At 43.4% G+C, this 21,753-nt stretch overlaps 1 protein-coding gene across 2 annotated transcripts in view; it reads left to right on the forward strand.

Moving 5' to 3' along the window:
• LOC110518348 (zinc finger protein 236) overlaps window positions 1-21,753 on the forward strand; it is an 85,300-nt gene that overhangs the window by 62,310 nt on the left and 1,237 nt on the right. For both annotated transcript variants that reach the window (XM_036973840.1, XM_036973839.1), the window contains exons 25-31: window positions 2,586-2,774; window positions 4,182-4,325; window positions 7,662-7,828; window positions 14,039-14,167; window positions 14,284-14,478; window positions 16,615-16,744; window positions 17,919-18,092. In XM_036973840.1, coding sequence (XP_036829735.1) covers window positions 2,586-2,774; window positions 4,182-4,325; window positions 7,662-7,828; window positions 14,039-14,167; window positions 14,284-14,478; window positions 16,615-16,744; window positions 17,919-18,092 — 1,128 coding nt within the window. The remainder of the gene's footprint in view (window positions 1-2,585; window positions 2,775-4,181; window positions 4,326-7,661; window positions 7,829-14,038; window positions 14,168-14,283; window positions 14,479-16,614; window positions 16,745-17,918; window positions 18,093-21,753) is intronic.

Below are 21,753 nucleotides of genomic sequence, written 5' to 3' on the forward strand. Positions count from 1 at the left end.
AACACTGTGATGCCTTTTCGATTAAAAACATTTTTTCTCCTCAACCTTACCTGTTCCTTCAACAGTTGCATACATTTTCTTTGGCAAAACGGGTGCATGGTGCTCCCATCTTCTCCCCATACTTCTCATATGCGTTCCGATACTACCATTCATATCCCGCTTAAGGTCTTATCCGCTCATATCCCGCTCATGAGTATCCCTGTATTCATGAATTTACAGAATATTCCTCATTAAAGGTCATATGGGTTAAATGGAATAGTAACTGAAATATGGAGGCTGACTTTGGCCTATAACCTTTCACATGTAACGTAATATAATTTTAACTCTAACTCCTGCAGAATGATGCATTTCTGGCAGTGAAATTTCACAACAAATGTTAATTTTGTCCCGGGAACAGGAGTGGGGAAATATGATTTCTTTCTTTCGGCATCTCTTGAGAAAATGTGACTGCGCGTGTAATGTGTTGTCTTTGACACTGTTATGCAAGCAGACAGTATTTCAACCACATAAAATATGCAACCAAGACGAACAGAAGTCTTTCCAGAAAGTGTTTGGTAATTTTCTCAGCTTTTAATTTCCATAAAAAACGCTCAAACTGACTGTTTTTGGAGTTATTGCGTTTTCTCCCCGGTCCCTAAACGAACCAGACAACTTTACTGGTGTTTACTTGATTACTAATGCATTCATTCTATCGATGTAAGACATTCTGATGAGCCCTATTTTATTTAGTCTTCTAGGGCAACAAGTTATGACAGACGTGAAGCTGCGTGTATCAAACTTTAGTTGACAAATGGACTACCAAATGTTGGAAATTATAATATGGCCTACCAAATGTTGGAAATTATAATATGGCCTACCAAATGTTGGAAATTATAATATGGACCACCAAATGTTGGAAATTATAATATGGACCACCAAATGGTGGAAATTATAAAATGGACTACCAAATGTTGGAAATTATAATATGGCCTACCAAATGTTGGAAATTATAATATGGCCTACCAAATGGTGGAAATTATAATATGGACCACCAAATGGTGGAAATTATAATATGGACCACCAAATGGTGGAAATTATAATATGGCCTACCAAATGATGGAAATTATAATATGGACCACCAAATGTTGGAAATTATAATATGGCCTACCAAATGTTGGAAATTATAATATGGCCTACCAAATGGTGGAAATTATAATATGGACCACCAAATGTTGGAAATTATAATATGGACCATCAAATGGTGGAAATTATAATATGGACTACCAAATGTTGGAAATTATAATATGGCCTACCAAATGTTGGAAATTTAAATATGGCCTACCAAATGGTGGAAATTATAATATGGCCTACCAAATGTTGGAAATTATAATATGGCCTACCAAATGGTGGAAATTATAATATGGCCTACCAAATGTTGGAAATTATAATATGGACCACCAAATGGTGGAAATTATAATATGGACTACCAAATGTTGGAAATTATAATATGGACCACCAAATGGTGGAAATTATAATATGGCCTACCAAATGTTGGAAATTATAATATGGCCTACCAAATGTTGGAAATTATAATATGGACTACCAAATGTTGGAAATTATAATATGGACCACCAAATGTTGGAAATTATAATATGGACTACCAAATGTTGGAAATTATAATATGGACCACCAAATGGTGGAAATTATAATATGGCCTAACAAATGTCTGATTTATTTTTATTTTTTAGTACAGTAAATGAATTATAGTAGGCAAAATGATTCTGGAATTGTTAATGTGGATTGAACTGCACAGGTAGCCCACTTTTTGAAGTGATTTTTGTTTGACAATCAGATGAAAACATCGCACAACACCCATGATAAGCAAAACTCAGCCTGCGCAGACCGCAAAAACAACAGTAAACCGGATAAGATTTTTACATGCCCAATACCCCGTCTTCAATCAGCATATCCCAAGCTTATCTGGGTTTCTCATAACTGGGATACAAGCTTTTTCGGGTTATTGTTAAAGGGATTTGATGTTTTATATGCATCAACTCAAAAACATAATTCTTGAGTATTGTGAATAATAACATTATCACTCAGAATAATTCATGAAATTCTGGATTTTCCTCAAACACACCGAATGCTTTTGCTTCCTTGCAGCCAAACTCAAAATGGGTAGATGTTTCACTGAAGTGTTTTTTAAAACTAATTTATGCAGCTGACCGTGTCTCTTCTCTTCTACTCCTATCCTTTCCTCTCTTTTGGGCCCCACAGCTTTCTGTTGTTTATGTGAGTGTCTGTGATGTGTGGCCCCACCGAGAGGAAACTGTCACAATGAGTTTGTTCCACAGCCATGCTTTCACACCAGCTGGACCTACTTTGACAGCATAGGGTGTCCGCTTAAGGGATGGGGGGGGGGGGGGGGGGGGGGCAGAGAGGAGAGAATAGATATAGGGAGGGAGGGATATGGAGAGGAGGGATGAAAAGGGGAGAGGATAGGAGAGACAAAAAGAGAGGAAGGAATGGTCTAGATAGAAGTGAGGAGAGTCAATTAGTTAATGATGACTTCTGTAACTCCTTGTTTTCTCTCTCTCCCCCTTTAGGCTCTCATCAGGACCTGAGTCATGTGATGAGTGGTCCAGGCCTGGTGTCCAGTGGGGCTCAGGAGATCACGCTGACCATCAACAACTCCAGCCTCACCCAGGCTCTAGCTCAGGCCCAGGCCAACGCTGCTGCTGGGGGCAACACTGCTGCAGGCAACCACCCCCAGGAGATCACACTCACCATATCAGGTAGACACACACAAATGATCTGTCCCTGTTCTCCATACTTCTCCCAAAGTGTACTCTTGCACGCTCCCCGTCATGGATTTATCAATGAAGGAAACTCTCTTACTAATGCTTTCAATCAATCCAATATGCTTTAAAATATGCACTATGCAGACATTTCTCTGCCATTTCCTGGTTGCTTTAAAATTTGAATAGTTCACCTAATTTCAGTTTATGTGACAAAACGAGCAAGTGTATATATAGTGTAGCAAATCATAGTATCCTCTAAACCGCTGTGAAAAATATTTTCAGATGTTTGAAGCTTGTGTGCAAAACCAAAAGTAAAAGACTCAAAAACTAACCTTAAGAAAGGGAAGCATAGAAAAGGCACACATAGAACACATCTACCTCTTCTTAGGACTTGCTTTCAATGAGATTGACAGATCTACAACACACATTTCTATGTGAATTTGGTCGGGTCGTCTAAAAAGTTACGTATTAAAATCTGATACAAGTGCACACTTTGGGAAAACACACACACAGCTACAGAAAAACACTCACCACAGGCACTCACTCGCTCATACCCACACACACGTAGCAGCTAAACAAGCTGGCTCACAGGAGCACAATCAATCTATTTTTCTCTTCACCTTAATTCAACAAACCAAGTTCATTAAAAGGTCCGAAAATCAAGAACTGTGTTTTCTACAGTTGCCCTTGAGAGTAACACATATTTTCATGAGACTATAATTGGTATCCTGTCCAGATGCGTCGACAGAGCTTCAAGGATACTTTATCGTGAGATACTCAAAATATGTATGAATAGTTCACAAAGAATTCTCTTCGCCTATTCTTATAAATATGTCGTTGCGGCACTCGCATGCCACAAAAATGTCAATTGACACACACACACACACACACACACTCTCTCACTCTCTCACTCTCACACACACACACACACACACACGGAGCCTTCAATGCCCAAAACGTAATCCATCCACTCTGCCCGGAATTCAATTTCAGTCGTAAAATTTAATTTAAAGTGCATCATCACGGAGGGGCAATTTCACGGTAGCCGAGTGATGCTGAGACTTTACTTCTTTTTTTTATGCCAAACAAAAGAACAACGCTTTCAAAGTTAAACATACAACTCTATGCACAAGGACGACTCTTAACAATTTCCACGGAAAATATTACAAAAACACATTTACTTGACGAACCGTGCAGATGCGAAGTTTGATAGCAGATTGCTGGTTTGTGCTTCTTGTGCCGTCGTTCTGTTACCAAACTTTGCATGAATGTAAACAAAAAAAACTAAACGGAGAGATGAAGACTGCAGACATAGAAAAAGGGCAAGAAGGGCCGGGAGGAAGATAATTGAATCGCGTCACTGTGGGCTGGAGATTAAATGTATTTTCTCTCTTTCTGAAGGTCAAGACCTCCTCCAGCAGCACGGTGCCCCTGGTGGCGGAGAGATGATTGGCGGGATCAGGCTGGCATCCCACCAAACCACAGGTGCCACCCTCACCATGTGCAATGACCACCTCCTACCTCAGAGCAACGCGGGCCTGACTGGTAAGGATTGGCAGCAGCACGGCTGTGTGTGTGTGTATGTATGTTTGCGTCTACTCACCCATTGTGCAGCCCACTGGGAGCACACAGTGAAGGGCCTGTGATGTAAAGTGTGTTGAGTGATTCGTTCAGCGGGAGCGATGAAGAGCTGGGTCAATTAGCAGGCTGATTGCAGTACCTCTCAACGCTCATCACTTGTGCAGTTAAATCAACTTCTCTGAGCCATCGTCATCACTCTCCTCTCAACTCAAGTGGACAACATTCTGTGACAAACAATGAATAGGCATTGAGAGAAGTTTGGTCATTTTACAAATGTATTCTTATTTAACAACAGTGAGTCATCAAATCGAGAGACGTTATGAAAGAATGAGACGATAGTAAACCTTTCGTTTGGCTGAATGGAGAATTGTGTATTTGTATGCCAAGACAGAGGCTATTCTTCCAGGCGTCCAAACACATTAAGGCACTTGCATCACACATAAAAACAAAAGACAAAACAGTACATCATATAACATTATTAATCCCCATACATATCTACAAATCAAAACGTATAATACAACAATATTTCAATGTACGTGTGTGTAGAGTTTGTGTGCGCGTGTCTGTTCCTGTGTGTTTGTATCTTTTCACAGTCCCCGTTGTTCCATAAGATTTTTTTGTCTGTTTAAAAAAAATCTGATTCTACTGCTGTCATCAGTTACCTGATGTGGGATAGAGTTCCATGTAGCCATGGCTCTATGTCGGACTGTGTGCCTCACATGTTCTGTTCTGGACTTGAGGATTGTGAAGAGACCTCTGGTAGCATGTCTTGTGGGGTATGTACAGTGAGGGAAAAAACTACTTGATCCCCTGCTGATTTTGTACGTTTGCCCACTGACAAAGAAAGGATCAGTCTATAATTTTAATGGTAGGTTTATTTGAACAGTGAGAGACAGAATAACAACAACAAAAATCCAGAAAAATTCATGTCAAAAATGTTATAAATTGATTTGCATTTTAATGAGGGAAATACATATTTGAGCCCCTCTCAATCAGAAAGATTTCTGGCTCCCAGGTGTCTTTTATACAGGTAACGAGCTGAGATTAGGAGCACACTCTTAAAGGGAGTGAAGCAATCGATCAATCATATTCCAAACTCTCCACCATGGCCAAGACCAAAGAGTTCTCCAAGGATGTCAGGGACAAGATTGTAGACCTACACAAGGCTGGAATGGGCAACAAAGACCATCGCCAAGCAGCTTGGTGAGAAGTTGACAACAGTTGGTGCGATTATTCGCAAATGGAAGAAACACAAAAGAACTGTCAATCTCCCTCGGCCTGGGGCTCCATGGAAGATCTCACCTCGTGGAGTTGCAATGATCATGAGAACGGTGAGGAATCAGCCCAGAACTACACGGGAGGATCTTGTCAATGATCTCAAGGCAGCTGGGACCATAGTCACCAAGAAAACAATTGGTAACACACTACGCTGTGAAGGACTGAAATCCTGCAGCGCCCACAAGGTCCCCCTGCTCAAGAAAACACATATACATGCCTGTCTGAAGTTTGCCAATGAACATCTGAATGATTCAGAGGACAACTGGGTGAAAGTGTTGCGGTCAGATGAGACCAAAATAGAGCTCTTTGGCATCAACTCAACTCGACGTGTTTGGAGGAGGAGGAATGCTGCCTATGACCCCAGAACACCATCCCCACCGTCAAACATGGAGGTGGAAACATTATGCTTTGGGGGTGTTTTTCTGCTAAGGGGACAGGACAACTTCACCGCATCAAAGGGACAATGGACGGGGCCATGTACTGTCAAATCTTGGGTGAGAACCTCCTTCCCTCAGCCAGGGCATTGAAAATGGGTCGTGGATGGGTATTCCAGCATGACAATGACCAAAAACACACGGTCAAGGCAACAAAAGGTTGGCTCAAGAATAAGCACATTAAGGTCCTGGAGTGGCCTAGCCAGTCTCCCAACCTTAATCCCATAGAACATCTGTGGAGGGAGCTGAAGGTTCGAGTTGCCAAACGTCAGTCTCAAAAACCTTAATGACTTGGAGAAGATCTGCAAAGAGGAGTGGGACAAAATCCCCCCTGAGATGTGTGAAAACCTGGTGGCCAACTACAAGAAACGTCTGACCTCTGTGATTGCCAACAAGGGTTTTGCCACCAAATACTAAGTAATGTTTTGCAGAGGGGTAAAATACTTATTTCCCTCATTAGAATGCAAATCAATTTATAACATTTTTGACATGCGTTTTTCTGGATTTTTTTGTTGTTATTCTGACTCTCACAGTTCAAATAAACCTACCATTAAATTATAGACTGACCATTTCTTTGTCAGTGGGCAAACGTACAAAATCAGCAGGGGATCAAATACTTTTTCCCTCACTGTCTGGGCTGTGTGCTAGTAGTTTAGACAGACAGCTTGGTGCATTCACCATGTCAACATTTCTTATGAAAATAAGTAGTGATGAAGTCAATCTCGCCTCTACTTTGAGCCGTGAGAGATTGACATGCATGTCATTAATGTTAGCTCTCTGTGTACTTTTAAGGGCTAGCCGTGCTGCCCTGTTCTGAGCCAATTGGAGCGGCAGATAGCCTAGTGGTTAGAGATCGAATCTCTGAGGTGACGACAATCTGTCGTTCTGCCCCTGAACAAGGCAGTTAACCCACTGTTCCTAGGCCGTCATTGTAACTAAGAATTTGTTCTTAACTGACTTGCCTAGTTAAATAAAGGATAAAACATTTTTTTTTTTTTTTGTCATTTTCCGAGGTCCCTCTTTGTGGCACCTGACAACACGACTGAACAGTAGTCAAGGTCCGACAAAACTTGGGCCTGTAGGACCTGCCTTGTTGATAGTGTTGTTAAGATTCTGGACAGACTTCTCCACATCTTAGCTATTGTTGTATCAACAAGTTTTGACCATGACAGTTCAACTTGCTCAATTTAGGCCTAGTGGTTCTTGGTCATTCACATTTGTACGCTGTGGTACATAGTTGGCAAGATTCCTTGTGTGTGTGGGTAAGCTGCTAGGCCTAATTTCCCTTCACACTGTCACATCTCAATTTTAAATGATGCCTGCAGAGAACAAGTAAATTATCTGGTGACCTCTTATAAAACGCATTTGCTGTTCATGTGGCGTTTTCAGGCATCTGCCCAATCCACTCCGTCAATTTCCACTGGCTTGCTCTCCTTCCGATTACCATATGCCACAGTGCGTCATTCTACCCATTTGAAAATGCATTGCCAGTTCATTTTCAATGGCATGACACCAGCATGGCTTATTAAAATCTCGCAAGTATTTCTGTCGAGCTAAATTCTCACCTACTTCCTGTCTCTCCTGTCAGTCACCAGCCTGCCGCCTAGCACCTCCCTATCACAGACGGCTGGCTCCCAGAGTCTGGTGATGTCGTCATCGAGCATGGCCAGCGACGGCAGCGTGACTCTCACACTGGAGGACACACAGGGTATGCTGGACGCTCAACCTCAATTCACGCTCAACTTCAACGCACAGGTAACCACTCTGAAACATACACACAATCATGCAGGTACACAACAGCACATACACAGGTAACCACTCTGAAAAATACACACATGGGCGTGCATACACTCACCCACACACAGATATGTCTTACTATACTTTTTGGGGACCAACAATTGATTCCCCATTCAAAATCTTATTTCCCTAAACCTAACCACTAACCTTAATTCTAACCCTAAATCTAAACCTAACCATAATTCTAACCCTAAATCTAAACCTTTTATTTGTATTTATTTATTTCACTTTTATTTAACCAGGTAGGCTAGTTGAGAACAAGTTCTCATTTGCAACTGCGACCTGGCCAAGATGAAGCATAGCAATTCGACACATACAACAACACAGAGTTACACATGGAATGAACAAAACATACAGTCAATAATACAGTAGAAAAAATAAAACAAAAAGTCTATATACAGTGAGTGCAAATGAAGTAAGATAAGGGAGTTAAGGCAATAAATAGGCCATGGTGGCAAAGTAATTACAATATAGCAATTAAACACTGGAATGGTAGATGTGCAGAAGATTAATGTGCAAGTAGAGATACTGGAAAGGAGCAAAGGAGCAAGATAAATAAATACATACAGTATGGGGATGAGGTAGATAGATGGGCTGTTTACAGAAGGGCTATGTACAGGTGCAGTGATCTGTGAGCTGCTCTGACAGCTGGTGCTTCAAGCTAGTGAGGGAGATATGAGTCTCCAGCTTCAGTGATTTTTTGCAGTTCGTTCCAGTCATTGGCAGCAGAGAACTGGAAGGAAAGGCGGCCAAAGGAGGAATTGGCTTTGGGGGTGACCAGTGAGATATACCTGCTGGAGCGCGTGCTACGAGTGGGTGCTGCTATGGTGACCAGTGAGCTGAGATAAGGCAGGGCTTTACCTAGCAGAGACTTAGATAACCTGTAGCCAGTGGGTTTGGCGACAAGTATGAAGCGAGGGCCAACCAACGAGAGCGTACAGGTCGCAGTGGTGGGTAGTGTATGGGGCTTTGGTGACAAAACGGACGGCACTGTGATAGACTGCATCCAATTTGTTGAGTGTTGGAGGCTATTTTATAGATGACATCGCCGAAGTCGAGGATCGGTAGGATGGTCAGTTTTACGAGGGTATGTTTGACAGCATGAGTGAAGGATGCTTTGTTGCAATATCGGAAGCCGATTCTAGATTTAATTTTGGATTCGAGATGCTTAATGTGAGTCTGGAAGGAGAGTTTAAAGTCTAACCAGACACCTAGATATTTGTAGTTATCCACGTATTCTAAGTCAGAGCCGTCCAGAGTAGTGATGCTGGACGGGCGGGCAGCTGCGGGCAATGATCGATTGAATAGCATGCATTTAGTTTTACTTGCATTTAAGAGCAGTTGGAGGCCACGGAAGGAGAGTTGTATGGCATTGAAGCTCGTCTGGAGGTTAGTTAACCTGTTGCGACAAGCAATCCCGTATCCGGGAGCGTAATATAGCCTCAAGCTCATTACCATAACGCAACGTTAACTATTCATGAAAATCGCAAATGAAATGAAATAAAGATATTGGCTCACAAGCTTAGCCTTTTGTTAACAACACTGTCATCTCAGATTTTCAAAAAATGCTTTTCAACCATAGCTACACAAGCATTTGCGTAAGAGTATTGATAGCTAGCATAGCATTAAGCCTAGCATTCAGCAGGCAACATTTTCACAAAAACAATAAAAGCATTCAAATAAAATAATTTACCTTTGAAGAACTTCGGATGTTTTCAATGAGGAGACTCTCAGTTAGATAGCAAATGTTCAGTTTTTCCAAAAATATTATTTGTGTAGGAGAAATCGCTCCGTTTTGTTCATCACGTTTGGCTAAGAAAAAACCCCGAAAATTCTGTCATTTACAACGCAAACTTTTTTCCAAATTAACTCCATAATATCGACAGAAACATGGCAAACGTTGTTTAGAATCAATCCTCAAGGTGTTTTTCACATATATATTCGATGATAAATCACTCATGGCAGTTTTGCTTCTCCTCTGTTCAAAATGGAAAAATGCACGCACCTGGAGATTACGCAATAGTTTCGACTGAGGACACCGAGCGGACACCTGGTAAATGTAGTCTCTTATGGTCAATTTTCCAATGCCTACAAATACGTCACAATGTTGCAAACACCTTGGGGAAACGACAGAAAGTGTAGGCTCATTCCTTGCGCATTCACAGCCATATAAGGAGACATTGGAACACAGCGCATTCGAAATCTGGCTCACTTCCTGTATGAAATTCCATCTTGGTTTCGCCTGTAGCATTAGTTCTGTGGCACTCACAGACAATATATTTGCAGTTTTGGAAACGTCAGAGTGTTTTCTTTCCAAAGCTGTCAATTATATGCATAGTCGAGGATCTTTTCGTGACAAAATATCTTGTTTAAAACGGGAACGTTTTTCATCCAAAAATGAAATACTGCCCCCAGAGGTTCAAGAGGTTAACACAGTGTCCAAAGAGGGGCAGAAGTATACAGAATGGTGTCGTCTACGTAAGAGGTGGATCAGAGAATCACCAGCTGCAAGAGCGACATCATTGATGTATACAGAGAAGAGAGTCGGCCCGAGAATTGAACCCTGTGGCACCCCCATAGAGACTGCCAGAGGTCCGGACAACAGGCCCTCAGATTTGACACACTGAACTCTATCAGAGAAGTAGTTGGTGAACCAGGCGAGGCAATAATTTGAAAAACCAAGGCTGTCGAGTCTGCCAATAAGAATGTGGTGATTGACAGAGTCGAAAGCCTTGGCCAGATTGATGAATACGGCTGCCCAGTAATGTCTCTTATCGATGGTGGTTATGATATCGTTTAGGACCTTGAGCGTGGCTGAGGTGCACCCATGACCAGCTCTGAAACCAGATTGCATAGTGGAGAAGGTACGGTGGGTACGGTGGGTGGGATTCGAAATGGTCGGTAATCTGTTTGTTAACTTGGCTTTCGAAGACCTTAGAAAGATAGGGAAGGATAGATATAGGTCTGTAGCAGTTTGGGTCTAGAGTGTCACCCCCTTCGAAGATGGGGATGACCGCGACAGCTTTCCAGTCTTTGGGAATCTCAGAGAATACGAAAGAGAGGTTGAACTGGCTAGTAATAGGGGTTGCAGATCATTTTAGAAAGAGAGGATTGTCTAGCCCGGGTGATTTGTAAGGGTCTAGATTTTGCAGCTCTTTCAGAACATCAGCTTTCTGGATTTGGGTGAAGGAGAAATGGTGGGGGCTTTGGCGGGTTGCTGTGGAGGGTGCCGGGCAGTTGACCGGGGTAGGGGTAGCCAGGTGGAAAGCATGGCCAGCCATTGAGAAATGCTTATTGAAATTCTCAATTATAGTGGATTTATCGGTGGGAACAGTGTTTCCTAGCCTCAGTGCAGTGGGCAGCTGGGAGGAGGTGCTCTTATTCTCCATGGACTTTACAGTGTCCCAGAACTTTTTTGAGTTTGTACTACAGGATGCAAATTTCTGTTTGAAAAAGCTAGCCTTGGCTTTCCTAACTGCTTGTGTATATGAAAAATTGCATATCACGGGGGCTATTCGATGCTAATGCAGAACGCCACAGGATGTTTTTGTGCTGGTCAAGGGCAGACAGGTCTGCAGTGAACCAAAGACTATATCTATTCCTAGTTCTACAGTTTTTGCTTATTTATTTAAGATGGTGAGGAAGGCACTTTTAAAGAATAACCAGGCATCTTCTACTGACGGGATCAGGTCAATGTCTTTCCAGGTTCCCCCTGGCCAGGTAGATTAGAAAGGCCTGCTCGCAGAAGTGTTTTAGGGAGCGTTTGACAATGATGAGGGGTGGTCGTTTGATCGCAGATATATTACGGATGCAGGCAAATACACCTCTGTTTTCTTGATTAATTGAAAACAGCAGAGGTGTATTTGGAGGGCGAGTTAGTTAGGATAATATCTATGAGGGTGCCCGTTTACGGATTTGGGTTGTACCTGGTAGGTTCATTGATAATTTGTGTGAGATTGATGCCCTCAATCTTAGCTTGTAGGATGGCCGGGGTGTTAAGCATATCCCAGTTTAGGTCACCTAGTAGCACGAACTCAGAAGATAGGTGGGGGGCAATCAATTCACATAGGGTGTCGAGGGCACAGCTGGGGGCAGAGGGTGGTCTATAGCAAGCGGCAACGGTGAGAGACTTGAAAGGTGGAAAGGTTCATTTTTAGTAGAAGCTCAAATTGTTTGGGTACAGACCTGGATAGTAAGACAGAACTCTGCAGGCTATCTCTGCAGGAGATTGCAACACCGCCCCCTTTGGCAGTTCTATCTTGGCGGAAAATGTTATAGTTAGGGATGGCGATTTCAGGGTTTTGGGTGGTTTTTCTAAGCCAGGATTCAGACACGGCTAAGACATCTGGGTTGGCAGAGTGTGCTAAAGCAGTGAGTAAAACAAACTTAGGGAGGAGGATTCTAATGTTAACATGTATGAAACCAAGGCTTTTACGGTTACAGAAGTCAACAAATGAGAGCACCTGGGATGTGGGAGTGGAGCTAGGCACTGCAGGAGGAGTAGGATAAGGGTACGACTAAAGGCTATACGAACTGGCCGTCTAGTACGTTCGGAACAGAGAGTAAAAGGAGCAGGTTTCTGGGCACGATAGCATAGATTCAAGGCATAGTGTACAGACAAAGGTAAGGTAGGATGTGAGTACATTGGAGGTAAACCTAGGCATTGAGTAATGACGTCTCTAGAGATGTTTAAACCAGATGATGTCATCGCATATGTAGGAGGTGGAACAACATGGTTGGTTAAGGCATATTGAGCAGGGCTAGAGGCTCTACAGTGAAATAAGACAGTAATCACTAACCAGGATAGTAATGGACGAGGCATATTGATATTAGAGAGAGAGGCATGCGTAGCCAAGTGATCATATGGGTCCAGTGAGTGGTTGGGCTGGCTGGGGACACGGCGATTCAGACAGTTAGCATGCCGTGCCAAACAAGCTAGTAGTTAGTAGGCTGGGGCTAACAAGCTAGCAGTTAGCAGACCAGGGCTAGCAAGCTAGCAGTTAGAAGACTGTGGTTAGCAAGCAAGCAGTTAGCAGACTTTGGCTAGCAAGCTAGCAGAAACGCCTTTGGGGGCGTCGCGATGGAGGTAAGTCTGTTTTTGCCTCCTCATGGCTTAGTAGGGTTCCAAGTAGCTCTAGTTAGCAGGCTGCGGTTAGCAGAATGTGCCTTCAGCGGACGTTGCGCCTGAGGGGCCTGTTGGAATCCTCGGGCAGATTGTCGGTATTCCAGTCGTAGAGGATCTGCGGCGTTCTGTGCACCGTACCGGCAGTAGAAGGGGCCCGGATATTGTAGCCCAGGAGTGGGCTTCAGTGGTAGCCCAGGAGCCCTAGCCGGGCTAGCTTCAGGCTAATTTGTGATTGCTCCGGGATGGAAACGCTAGCCAGGAGTAGTCACCCGGGATTGCGGTTAGCTAGTTGCGAGGATCCAGATGAAATGGTTCAGAGTTTGCAGTAAAAATCCGGGGATATGGAGAAAAAAATATGTCCGTTATGCTCTGGTTTGAGTCACGTTGTATCAAATGGCGAGAGCTTTCCGAGCTAAAGGTTAGCTGATGACAGCTAGCAAGCTAGCAGTGGTTTGTTGACTGATCGCTGGTAGCTAGTTAGCTGGCTAGCTTCAGTTGAAGGATTCCAGATCCGAAGTAAATAGAAATACTTTAGAAAAAAGCAGATCCACGCCACATTGGGTGAGGCGGGTTGCAGGAGAGTATTTAGAAGTTGAGGTTTAGGAAAATATTTTTAAAAGATCTGCGAAGAAAAATATATAAAAACATAAACAAGGGACACGACAGGACAAAGACAAAGACGTCTGACTGCTACGCCATCTTGGAATCTTAATTCTAACCCTAAATCTAAACCTAACCACTAACCCTAAATCTAAACCTAACCAATAACCTTAATTCTAACCCTAAATCTAAACCTAACCAATAACCTTAATTCTAACCCTAAATCTAAACCTAACCACTAACCCTAAATCTAAACCTAACCACTAACCTTAATTCTTACCCTAAATCTAAGCCTAAAATATACTTTTTAAATTGAAGACCACTTCTCAGAATTTGAGTTTGTTTACTATTCTTGTGAGGACTTCTGCTACTCACAAGTATAGTAAAAGGTGTACACACACACACACACACACACAGTAACAGTGAGTATCTTCTCTCCATAGAGTCAGCAGTACCAAACTATGCTCAGTGACCAGGATCTCTCAGGACAACAGGCCGGCTCCACCCAGCAGGTCATACTGGTCAGTCACCACCCCCAGGCCACTGAGGAACAGCCCAACAATATTTACAGGGTCAGTCAGTGTATGCGTGTACCTGTACGTGTGTTGTGTTGTTAACAGATATCTAAGAAGGACCAGGCGGTGGGTAGGATAACGTGCGTGTAACGTGTGTGTTGTGTTGAAACCAGCTGTCAGAGGAGGGCCAGGTGGTGGAGAAGGAGGACCAGGGGGAGAACCAGAAGCAGAACCAGTGTTTCTACTGCAATCAGGTGTGTCAGAGCGCCAACACGCTGCGACGCCACTGCAGGCAGGCCCACGGCAAGGACCGGTGCCACATCTGCAGAGTGTGTGGCAAGGCCTTCAAAAGAGCTACTCACTTAAAGGTAAGCACAGTCACCCACACACACACTGGAGACTGGACTATAGCATGGAACACTGTCAAGTATGCAGAGTGTGTGGCAAAAAAAACACACAGTAGGTCTGGGCAGACACACACACCCACTACAGCATGTTTGTATGTTGTATGTATTCCTTCCATTCCCTGATAGTAGTTGCCCTGTCTTGCCCTCAGAGCAGATTTCAACTCTGGATAATCGTTTCCTGTGGGACCAGCTCTGAGTACTCTTGAGTGTATTCTGGGCGGTGGGACGGGGCTAAGAGTGAGGAGTCAAACGGCCGAGGGTTTCTCTGCATTCAGGGGACTTTAAACACAATCGCCTTAGAGGACTTGAGCACAATGGCTAACGCCTTTCTTCTGCTGCTTCAGTTTCTGACGGGGTCTCGTAACAACTATAAATCAACTGTCACTCTTCCCTCTCTCTGTGTCCCAAACGCCTATTGCCTCCTGACAGGGTAATAATAGCCCTGGGAGGAGCGAGAGGTAAAAGTTAATAGCTGAAGTCCAATTTCAGATAGTTTTTTGGCTGATGGTAATTTTCTCGAGTGCAAACTTTTTCTCCTCTGACAATGCTACTCACGAGGATACGGCTGCCCATGGAAGAGAGGCTCTCCATTTAATATCTCCACCCCAGCACGTAAACAGTGGGAAGCTCTCAGCATTGAGGAGAGGCAGGAGCTTGACCTAATTTCTAGGGTTATAAGCAGAAGCAAGCTGCTCTCATCCAGCCTGGGGAGCCATGCTGTTCTGCAACTCCTCAACGTCCTCCTCTGTCCTTGGCTGTGTACTGTGTGTGTGTGTGCGAGCGTATGACCGTCTTTACCTGATATGACACGTGTGATCCCCTGATGGTGTGTCTGTGTCCATGTGTATGAACAAGAGAGAGAGAGAGAGCACATTAGATGTGCGTTTCATTCAGAGAGAGTTTGTGTGTGTTAAGATCTCTGGCTCATTGACGCCCCCCTCATTCCTTGCTCATCCTGCTCCCAAAAGCTTTCCTCATCTCATTTACGGAATTAAACGCTCCTTTGGAAATGGGGAGCATGGCTGGAACCGTATCAAAGCCTGTTCCGTACTAATCGGCAGCCCAATGTAACCCCGGAGGGGACATTTGGCTCATAGACTTCCCTGAAACTGGCTGATTTTCCATTTAGAGGAGTGAATACTTTGTTAGTACATTAAGCTTATCAAGCATCTGATGCAATTACGCAAACATATTTTAGTTCTGGGTGCCTGAGATTAGAGAATGTTTAATTCATGTTTTGTTTTATTTCTCCACTTTACAAACTGTTGCTGGGTTCATTAACTTTATGATGTAATTTAGCGATGGAGAGAGACAAACGGCAACAGTTTCATCAATAGTTAAGAGGGAAATACCCGTACTTTTATCAATAATGTTTAGGAGTTGAGTAGCGTTTATTTAAAGGTCAATACTAGGGCTGCTCAAAGTGGGGCCCGCAGGCCAAACTTCACCCTGGACAACATTTGGCCCGAAAGTTTGGCCGCATGTTCACATGCACACATTCACACACGCGCGCACACACAACCCTCACACACGTTTGTCTGTGTAGTTGGTTTGCTTGCTTAGACTTTTCTATGACTCTGGGGACATGCAGAGGAAGTTATTTTACAAACTTTCAGTTTCTGATTTTTCTTGATCTTTAAAAGCAACTCTCCTTTTCATTCATCACACTGCCCTGTGACGAGACTGTTTCTTTGTTCATGACTAGACGGGAGTTTTCTTCAGTCTTCTTCATTAGACTTTGGAGTGTCTTGAGGATTCGTTAGTAGACTGGAGTTTCTTGATGGGTTGTCATTGGACTTTGAGCTTCATTGATGGTTTGTCAGTAGACTTTGGGGTTTCTGGATGGTTCTGCATTAGAATTCATTTGTTTTTTTTTGGGATGGTCCATCTTTAGACTTTTGGGTTTCCAATGTTCCCCGATGTTTTTTCCCCGGTTTTAAGTGTACGCTGGCGCAGTTGGCGGGCCAGTTCTCGTGCAAATTGCAGATTTAAAAAATAAGATAAAAATAAAAATAAGATATTTGCTATGTTTCACCTTTTCTTCTGAAAGATTGTTTTGTCCTGTGTCCCCGGACCTTTGACCTCTTTCTCCTACAGGAGCACGAGCGTGTCCACCAGCGAGGACCCTCACTGGGCTCCCAAAGGCCCAAGTTCTTCAAATGCTCCTCCTGTGACAAAGCCTTCGCCAAGCCCAGCCAACTAGAGAGACACAACCGCACACACACAGGTATTCCCACACACGCACGCACAACGTTAACTCGAATAAATCCCTGACTACTATTCTGTTTAGGTCTATTGTACATCCCAGCCTTGAAAGCGCAAAAGTAAAAATATACCATAGGAATGAAGATGCTATCCGAGTCCTCGACTAGAGTGGCTTTTCATCAGGCATTTGGGACACTTTCAAAGACCTCAGGGAAAACATTTTCATGTATATGCCTCAATGACCAAATTATCTTCTTCAAAGCAAATCATGGACTCTCCTAAGATTAATTTAACACAACTCCGACACAACAAAGTAGGGATGTGCATTTGCTTCTCTTGAATTGGGACCTTTTTTGTTCTGGAGAGGTAAGTATTAAGGTGAAGTGCAACTTGAACGTTTTGACTCGTTGGTACCTACTGCCTACTACTTATGGCCACCAGGCCGGGGTGAGATAACTGTAATGTTGTGTGTTGAAGAGCCCACTGTGACAGCTGAACCGGCAGGGGGGGGATCCTGTCTTACCTCTTATCATCCCCAGCAGGAGAGACTGTAAGAGAGCTCGTACACACGATATGAAATGACATAGCCTAGCTTGCTAGCGTCACGTCAGCAAGCGAAAAGCATCACAATCACAACCGTCGCTCTTAGCGCTTCTTTAAGCCGTCATACTAGAAATGTGTTTTAATCTCCATCTCCACATCAGAAGAGAGGCAGATCCATTGGTACTTAAATAATGTCCATGGACTTAGTTACAGACATAACAGGTCTTTGCTCAATTTCAGTTAAATAAGTCCATGTATTTTTGACTGTAATGGTAGCGATTATGGCAGGTCATTATGTTCCAAGATTATGCACAGTAGGCTAAGGATTTACACTTTGCCGGCGGTTCACATCTTTCAGCAGATAATGTAAGCTGACAAGACCTTTTCATTTTTTATAAAACTGTTATTAAAATGGATGTAAATTGCTACCGCTTGCAGTAATATAGTGCAACGCATCAATTACTGTACGTGCATTCACTTTTTAGAAGGACTTCTGTTCCATATTTCAAACTTATTTTAGTGCGAGACACCTTTTTTTATTGCCTTCACTGCACACGAGATTGAATTAGAATGTGTGTTTTGTATTCATCCGGCGAAGTTCACGAGTAACCTTTGTACTGAAAGTCTTGAGAAGGTGTCTCTCTGTTTTTCAGGTGAGCGTCCCTTTAAGTGTTCCCAGTGTGACAAGGCCTTCAACCAGAAGAGTGCCCTGCAGGTACACACGGTCAAACACACAGGGGAGAAGCCCTACAAGTGTGAGATCTGCAGCATCAGCTTCACACAGAAGAGCAACATGAAGCTGCACATGAAGAGGTCGCACGGCTACGGTGAGCCACGGACATGCAGAGACACAAAACACGCTTGTCAGTCTCCGATACCAACCATTGAGTGGGGCGGCAGAGTAGCCTAGTGGTTAGAGCGTTGGACTAGTAACCGAAAAGTTGCAAGTTCAAATCCCCGCACTGACAGGGTACAAATCTGACGTCCTGCCCCTGAAAAGGCCGTTCTTAACTGACTTGCCTAGTTGCCTAGGTAAAATAAAAAAATAAAAAATCCTGAGCGTCCCTACATGCTTTCTCTCTGAGGAGGCCAGTCCATTATTGATGGACGCCACAGCCCAAATTCTCGCGGACTCGGATATCTTCCGAGTATCCTCTGACATGCACGCGAACGCGGTGACTGAGTTCATCAGGAAGTGTATAGGGGATGTTGTTCCCACGCCTAAAATGACATACCCTAATCTAACTGCCGGAAGGACCGGAAGCAAGGATCAAATCAAATGTTATTTGTCACATCTGCCGAATACAACAGGTGCAGTCCTTACCGTGAAATGCTTACTTACAGTAAAAACGAGGCTATATGCAGGGGGTACATGTTAATCAAGGTAATTTGTACATGTAGGTAGGGGTAAAGTGACTATGCGTAGATGATAAACAGCGAGTAGCAGCAGTGTAAAAACAAAGGGTGGGAGGAAGTGTCAATGTAAATAGTCCAGGAGGCCATTTGATACATTTTTCAGCAGTCTAACGGCTTGGGGGTAGAAGCTTAAGTACTGCTTGCCATGCAGTAGCAGAAAGAACAGTCTATGACTTGGGTGACTGAAGTCTTTCACAATTTTTTGGGCCTTCCTCTGACACCGCCTAGTTTTTAGGTCCTGGATGGCAGGAAGCTTGGCCCCAGTGATGGACTGGGCGGTACGCACTACCCTCTGTAACGCTTTACGGTCGGAGGCCGAGCAGTTGCCATACCAGGCGGTGATGCAACCGGTCAGGATGCTCTCGATGGTGCAGCTGTAGAACCTTTTGAAGCCAAGAAACATGAGCAATGGACATTAGACCAGTGGAAATCTGTCCTTTGGTCAGATGAGTCCAAATTTGTGATCTTTGGTTCCAACCGACGTGTCTTTGTGAGTCGAAGAGTAGGTGAATGGATGTTCTCTGCATGTTTGGTTCCCACTGTGAAGCATTGAAGAGGTGGTGGGGGGGTGATTTGCTGGTGACACTGTCTGTGATTTATTTAGAATTCAAGGCACACTTAGCCAGCATGGCTACCACAGCATTCTGCAGCGATACGCCATCCCATCTGGTTTGCACTTAGTGGGACTATCATTGAACAATGACCCAACACACCTCCAGGCTGTATAAGGGCTATTTGACCAAGAAGGAAGGTGATGGAGTGCTGCATCAGATGACCTGGCCTCCGCAATCACCCGACCTCAACCCAATTGAGATGGTTTGGGATGAGTTGTACCGCAGAGTGAAGGAAAAGTAGCCAACAAGAGCTTGATATATGTGGGAACTCCTTCAAGACTGTTGGAAATGTGTTCCAGGTGAAGCTGTCATCAAGGCAAAGGGTGGCTATTTACTTTGTATTTATATTTTTGTTTTAACACTTTTTTTGGTTACTACATGATTTCATATGTGTTTATTTTATCATTTAGAAAACACAAAAAATAAATAAAAGTGGTTAGATGTGTCCAAACTCTCGACTGGGCCTGTATATTTTATTCAGCTTTATTCTTCATATTATAAAATAACGCCACAGAATTATAAACAAATCTTGTCTGCAGAATGACTAGTGAAGCCCACAGCCATATGGCATAGCCACATCAGAACCTAACATACGGTCAACTCTGAGTATGCTATTCTGTTCTTCCGAAATAGACTACATATCATGCTTCTTTAGACCTGTCTAAAATAAAAGAAAAAATTTGATTTATTGTGAAGGTGTAGGCTAAATTACATGGATTTATTATTATTAGACTAAAATGGCTTGTTGGCTATGTGTGGAAGCCAGGAGATGCTAATTGTTAATTAACAGTCAATAACCTTTAGACCGACAGTTAGTGTTTGACAATCACCGGCTGATGAAATTTCATAACCGCCACAGCCCTAGGCGCAACAGCGCCTCTTCAACCTCATGAGGCTGAAGAAATTCAGCTTGACCCTCACAAACTTCTACAGATGCACAATTGAGAGCATCTTGTCGGGCTGTATCACCGCCTGGTACGGCAACTGCACCGCCCGCAACTGCAGGGTTCTCCAGAGGGTGGTACGGTCTGCCCAATGCATCACTGGGGGCATACTGCCTGCCCTCCAGGACACCTACAGCACCCGATGTCACAGGAAGGCCTAAATGATCATCAACGACATCAACTACCTGAGCCACGACCTGTTGACCCCACTATCATCCGTTCAGGTGCATAAAAGCTGGGTCCGAGAGACTGAAAACCAGCTTCTATCAAGGCCGTCAGACTGTTAAATAGCCGTCACTAGCCGGCTACCACCCGGTTACTCAACCATGTACCTTAGAAGTTGCTGCCCTATATACATAGACATGGTATCGCTGGCCACTTTAATAATGGAATACTAGTCACTTTAATAATGTTTACATACTGTTTTACATATCTCATATGTACAATTGAAGTCGGACGTTTACATACACCTTAGCCAAATACATTTAAACTCTGTTTTTCACAATTCCTGACATTTAATCCTAGTAATAAATTCCTTGTCTTAGGTCAGATAGGATCACCACTTTATTTTAAGAATGTGAAATGTCAGGATAATAGTAGAGAGATTGATTTATTTCAGCTTTTATTTCTTTCATCACATTCCCAGTGGGTCAGAAGTTTACATACAGTCAATTAGTATTTGGTAGCATTGAATTTAAATTGTTTAACTTAGGTCAAACGTTTCAGGCAGGCAAACGAGTTTTAATGACTCCAACCTAAGTGTATATAAACTTCCGACTTCAACTGTTTTTACTGTATTCTATTCTACTGTATTTTAATCAATGACACTGACATTGCTTGTCCTATTATTTATATTTTTCTTAATTCCGTTCTTTTACTTTTAGATGTAGGTGTGTTGTTGTGAATTGTTAGATACTACTGCACTGTTGGTGCTAGAAGCACAAGCATTTCGCTACATCCACAATAACATCTGCTAAATATGTATATGTGACCAATAACGTGATTTGATTTGTGGACTACTTTTGACCATGGCGCATAGGGATAAAGCGCACAAATCAGCCTGATACTCCATCTCTCAATCTGTTGCCTTTCCCTGCCTGAAAGGCCTTTTGACAGAGAAGGCAGCCAGACTTTTCATTCTCGTCCGGACGCTCATAAGGAAGCTTTCAACAGCCACCGAGCTGATTGACTGGAGCTGTAAGTCAGCGCTCTGATTCTCACTTGAAACGGGGAGTCGCCAACTTTTTGTGACAAATTGCTTATGGCGGTGGCAAATGTTTGAACGGTATTTAGCATTTTCAATGGATTATTATGTTGGATGTTGGCGTTAGGACTGTCTGGAATATGCAACTCTGGCAATATACCACGGCTAAGGCCTGTATCCAGGCACTGTGTGTGTGGGGGGGGGGGGGGGGGGGGGGGGGGGGGTGAGTGTGAGCATCAGTCCTTGCGCGCTTATAGGGGAAGCCTAGCAACAACAAAAAATGTCAAGGACATTTCTAACAAACATTCAC

This window comes from Oncorhynchus mykiss, chromosome 3, assembly GCF_013265735.2.
Source record: "Oncorhynchus mykiss isolate Arlee chromosome 3, USDA_OmykA_1.1, whole genome shotgun sequence".
Classification (NCBI taxonomy): Eukaryota; Metazoa; Chordata; class Actinopteri; order Salmoniformes; family Salmonidae; genus Oncorhynchus; species Oncorhynchus mykiss.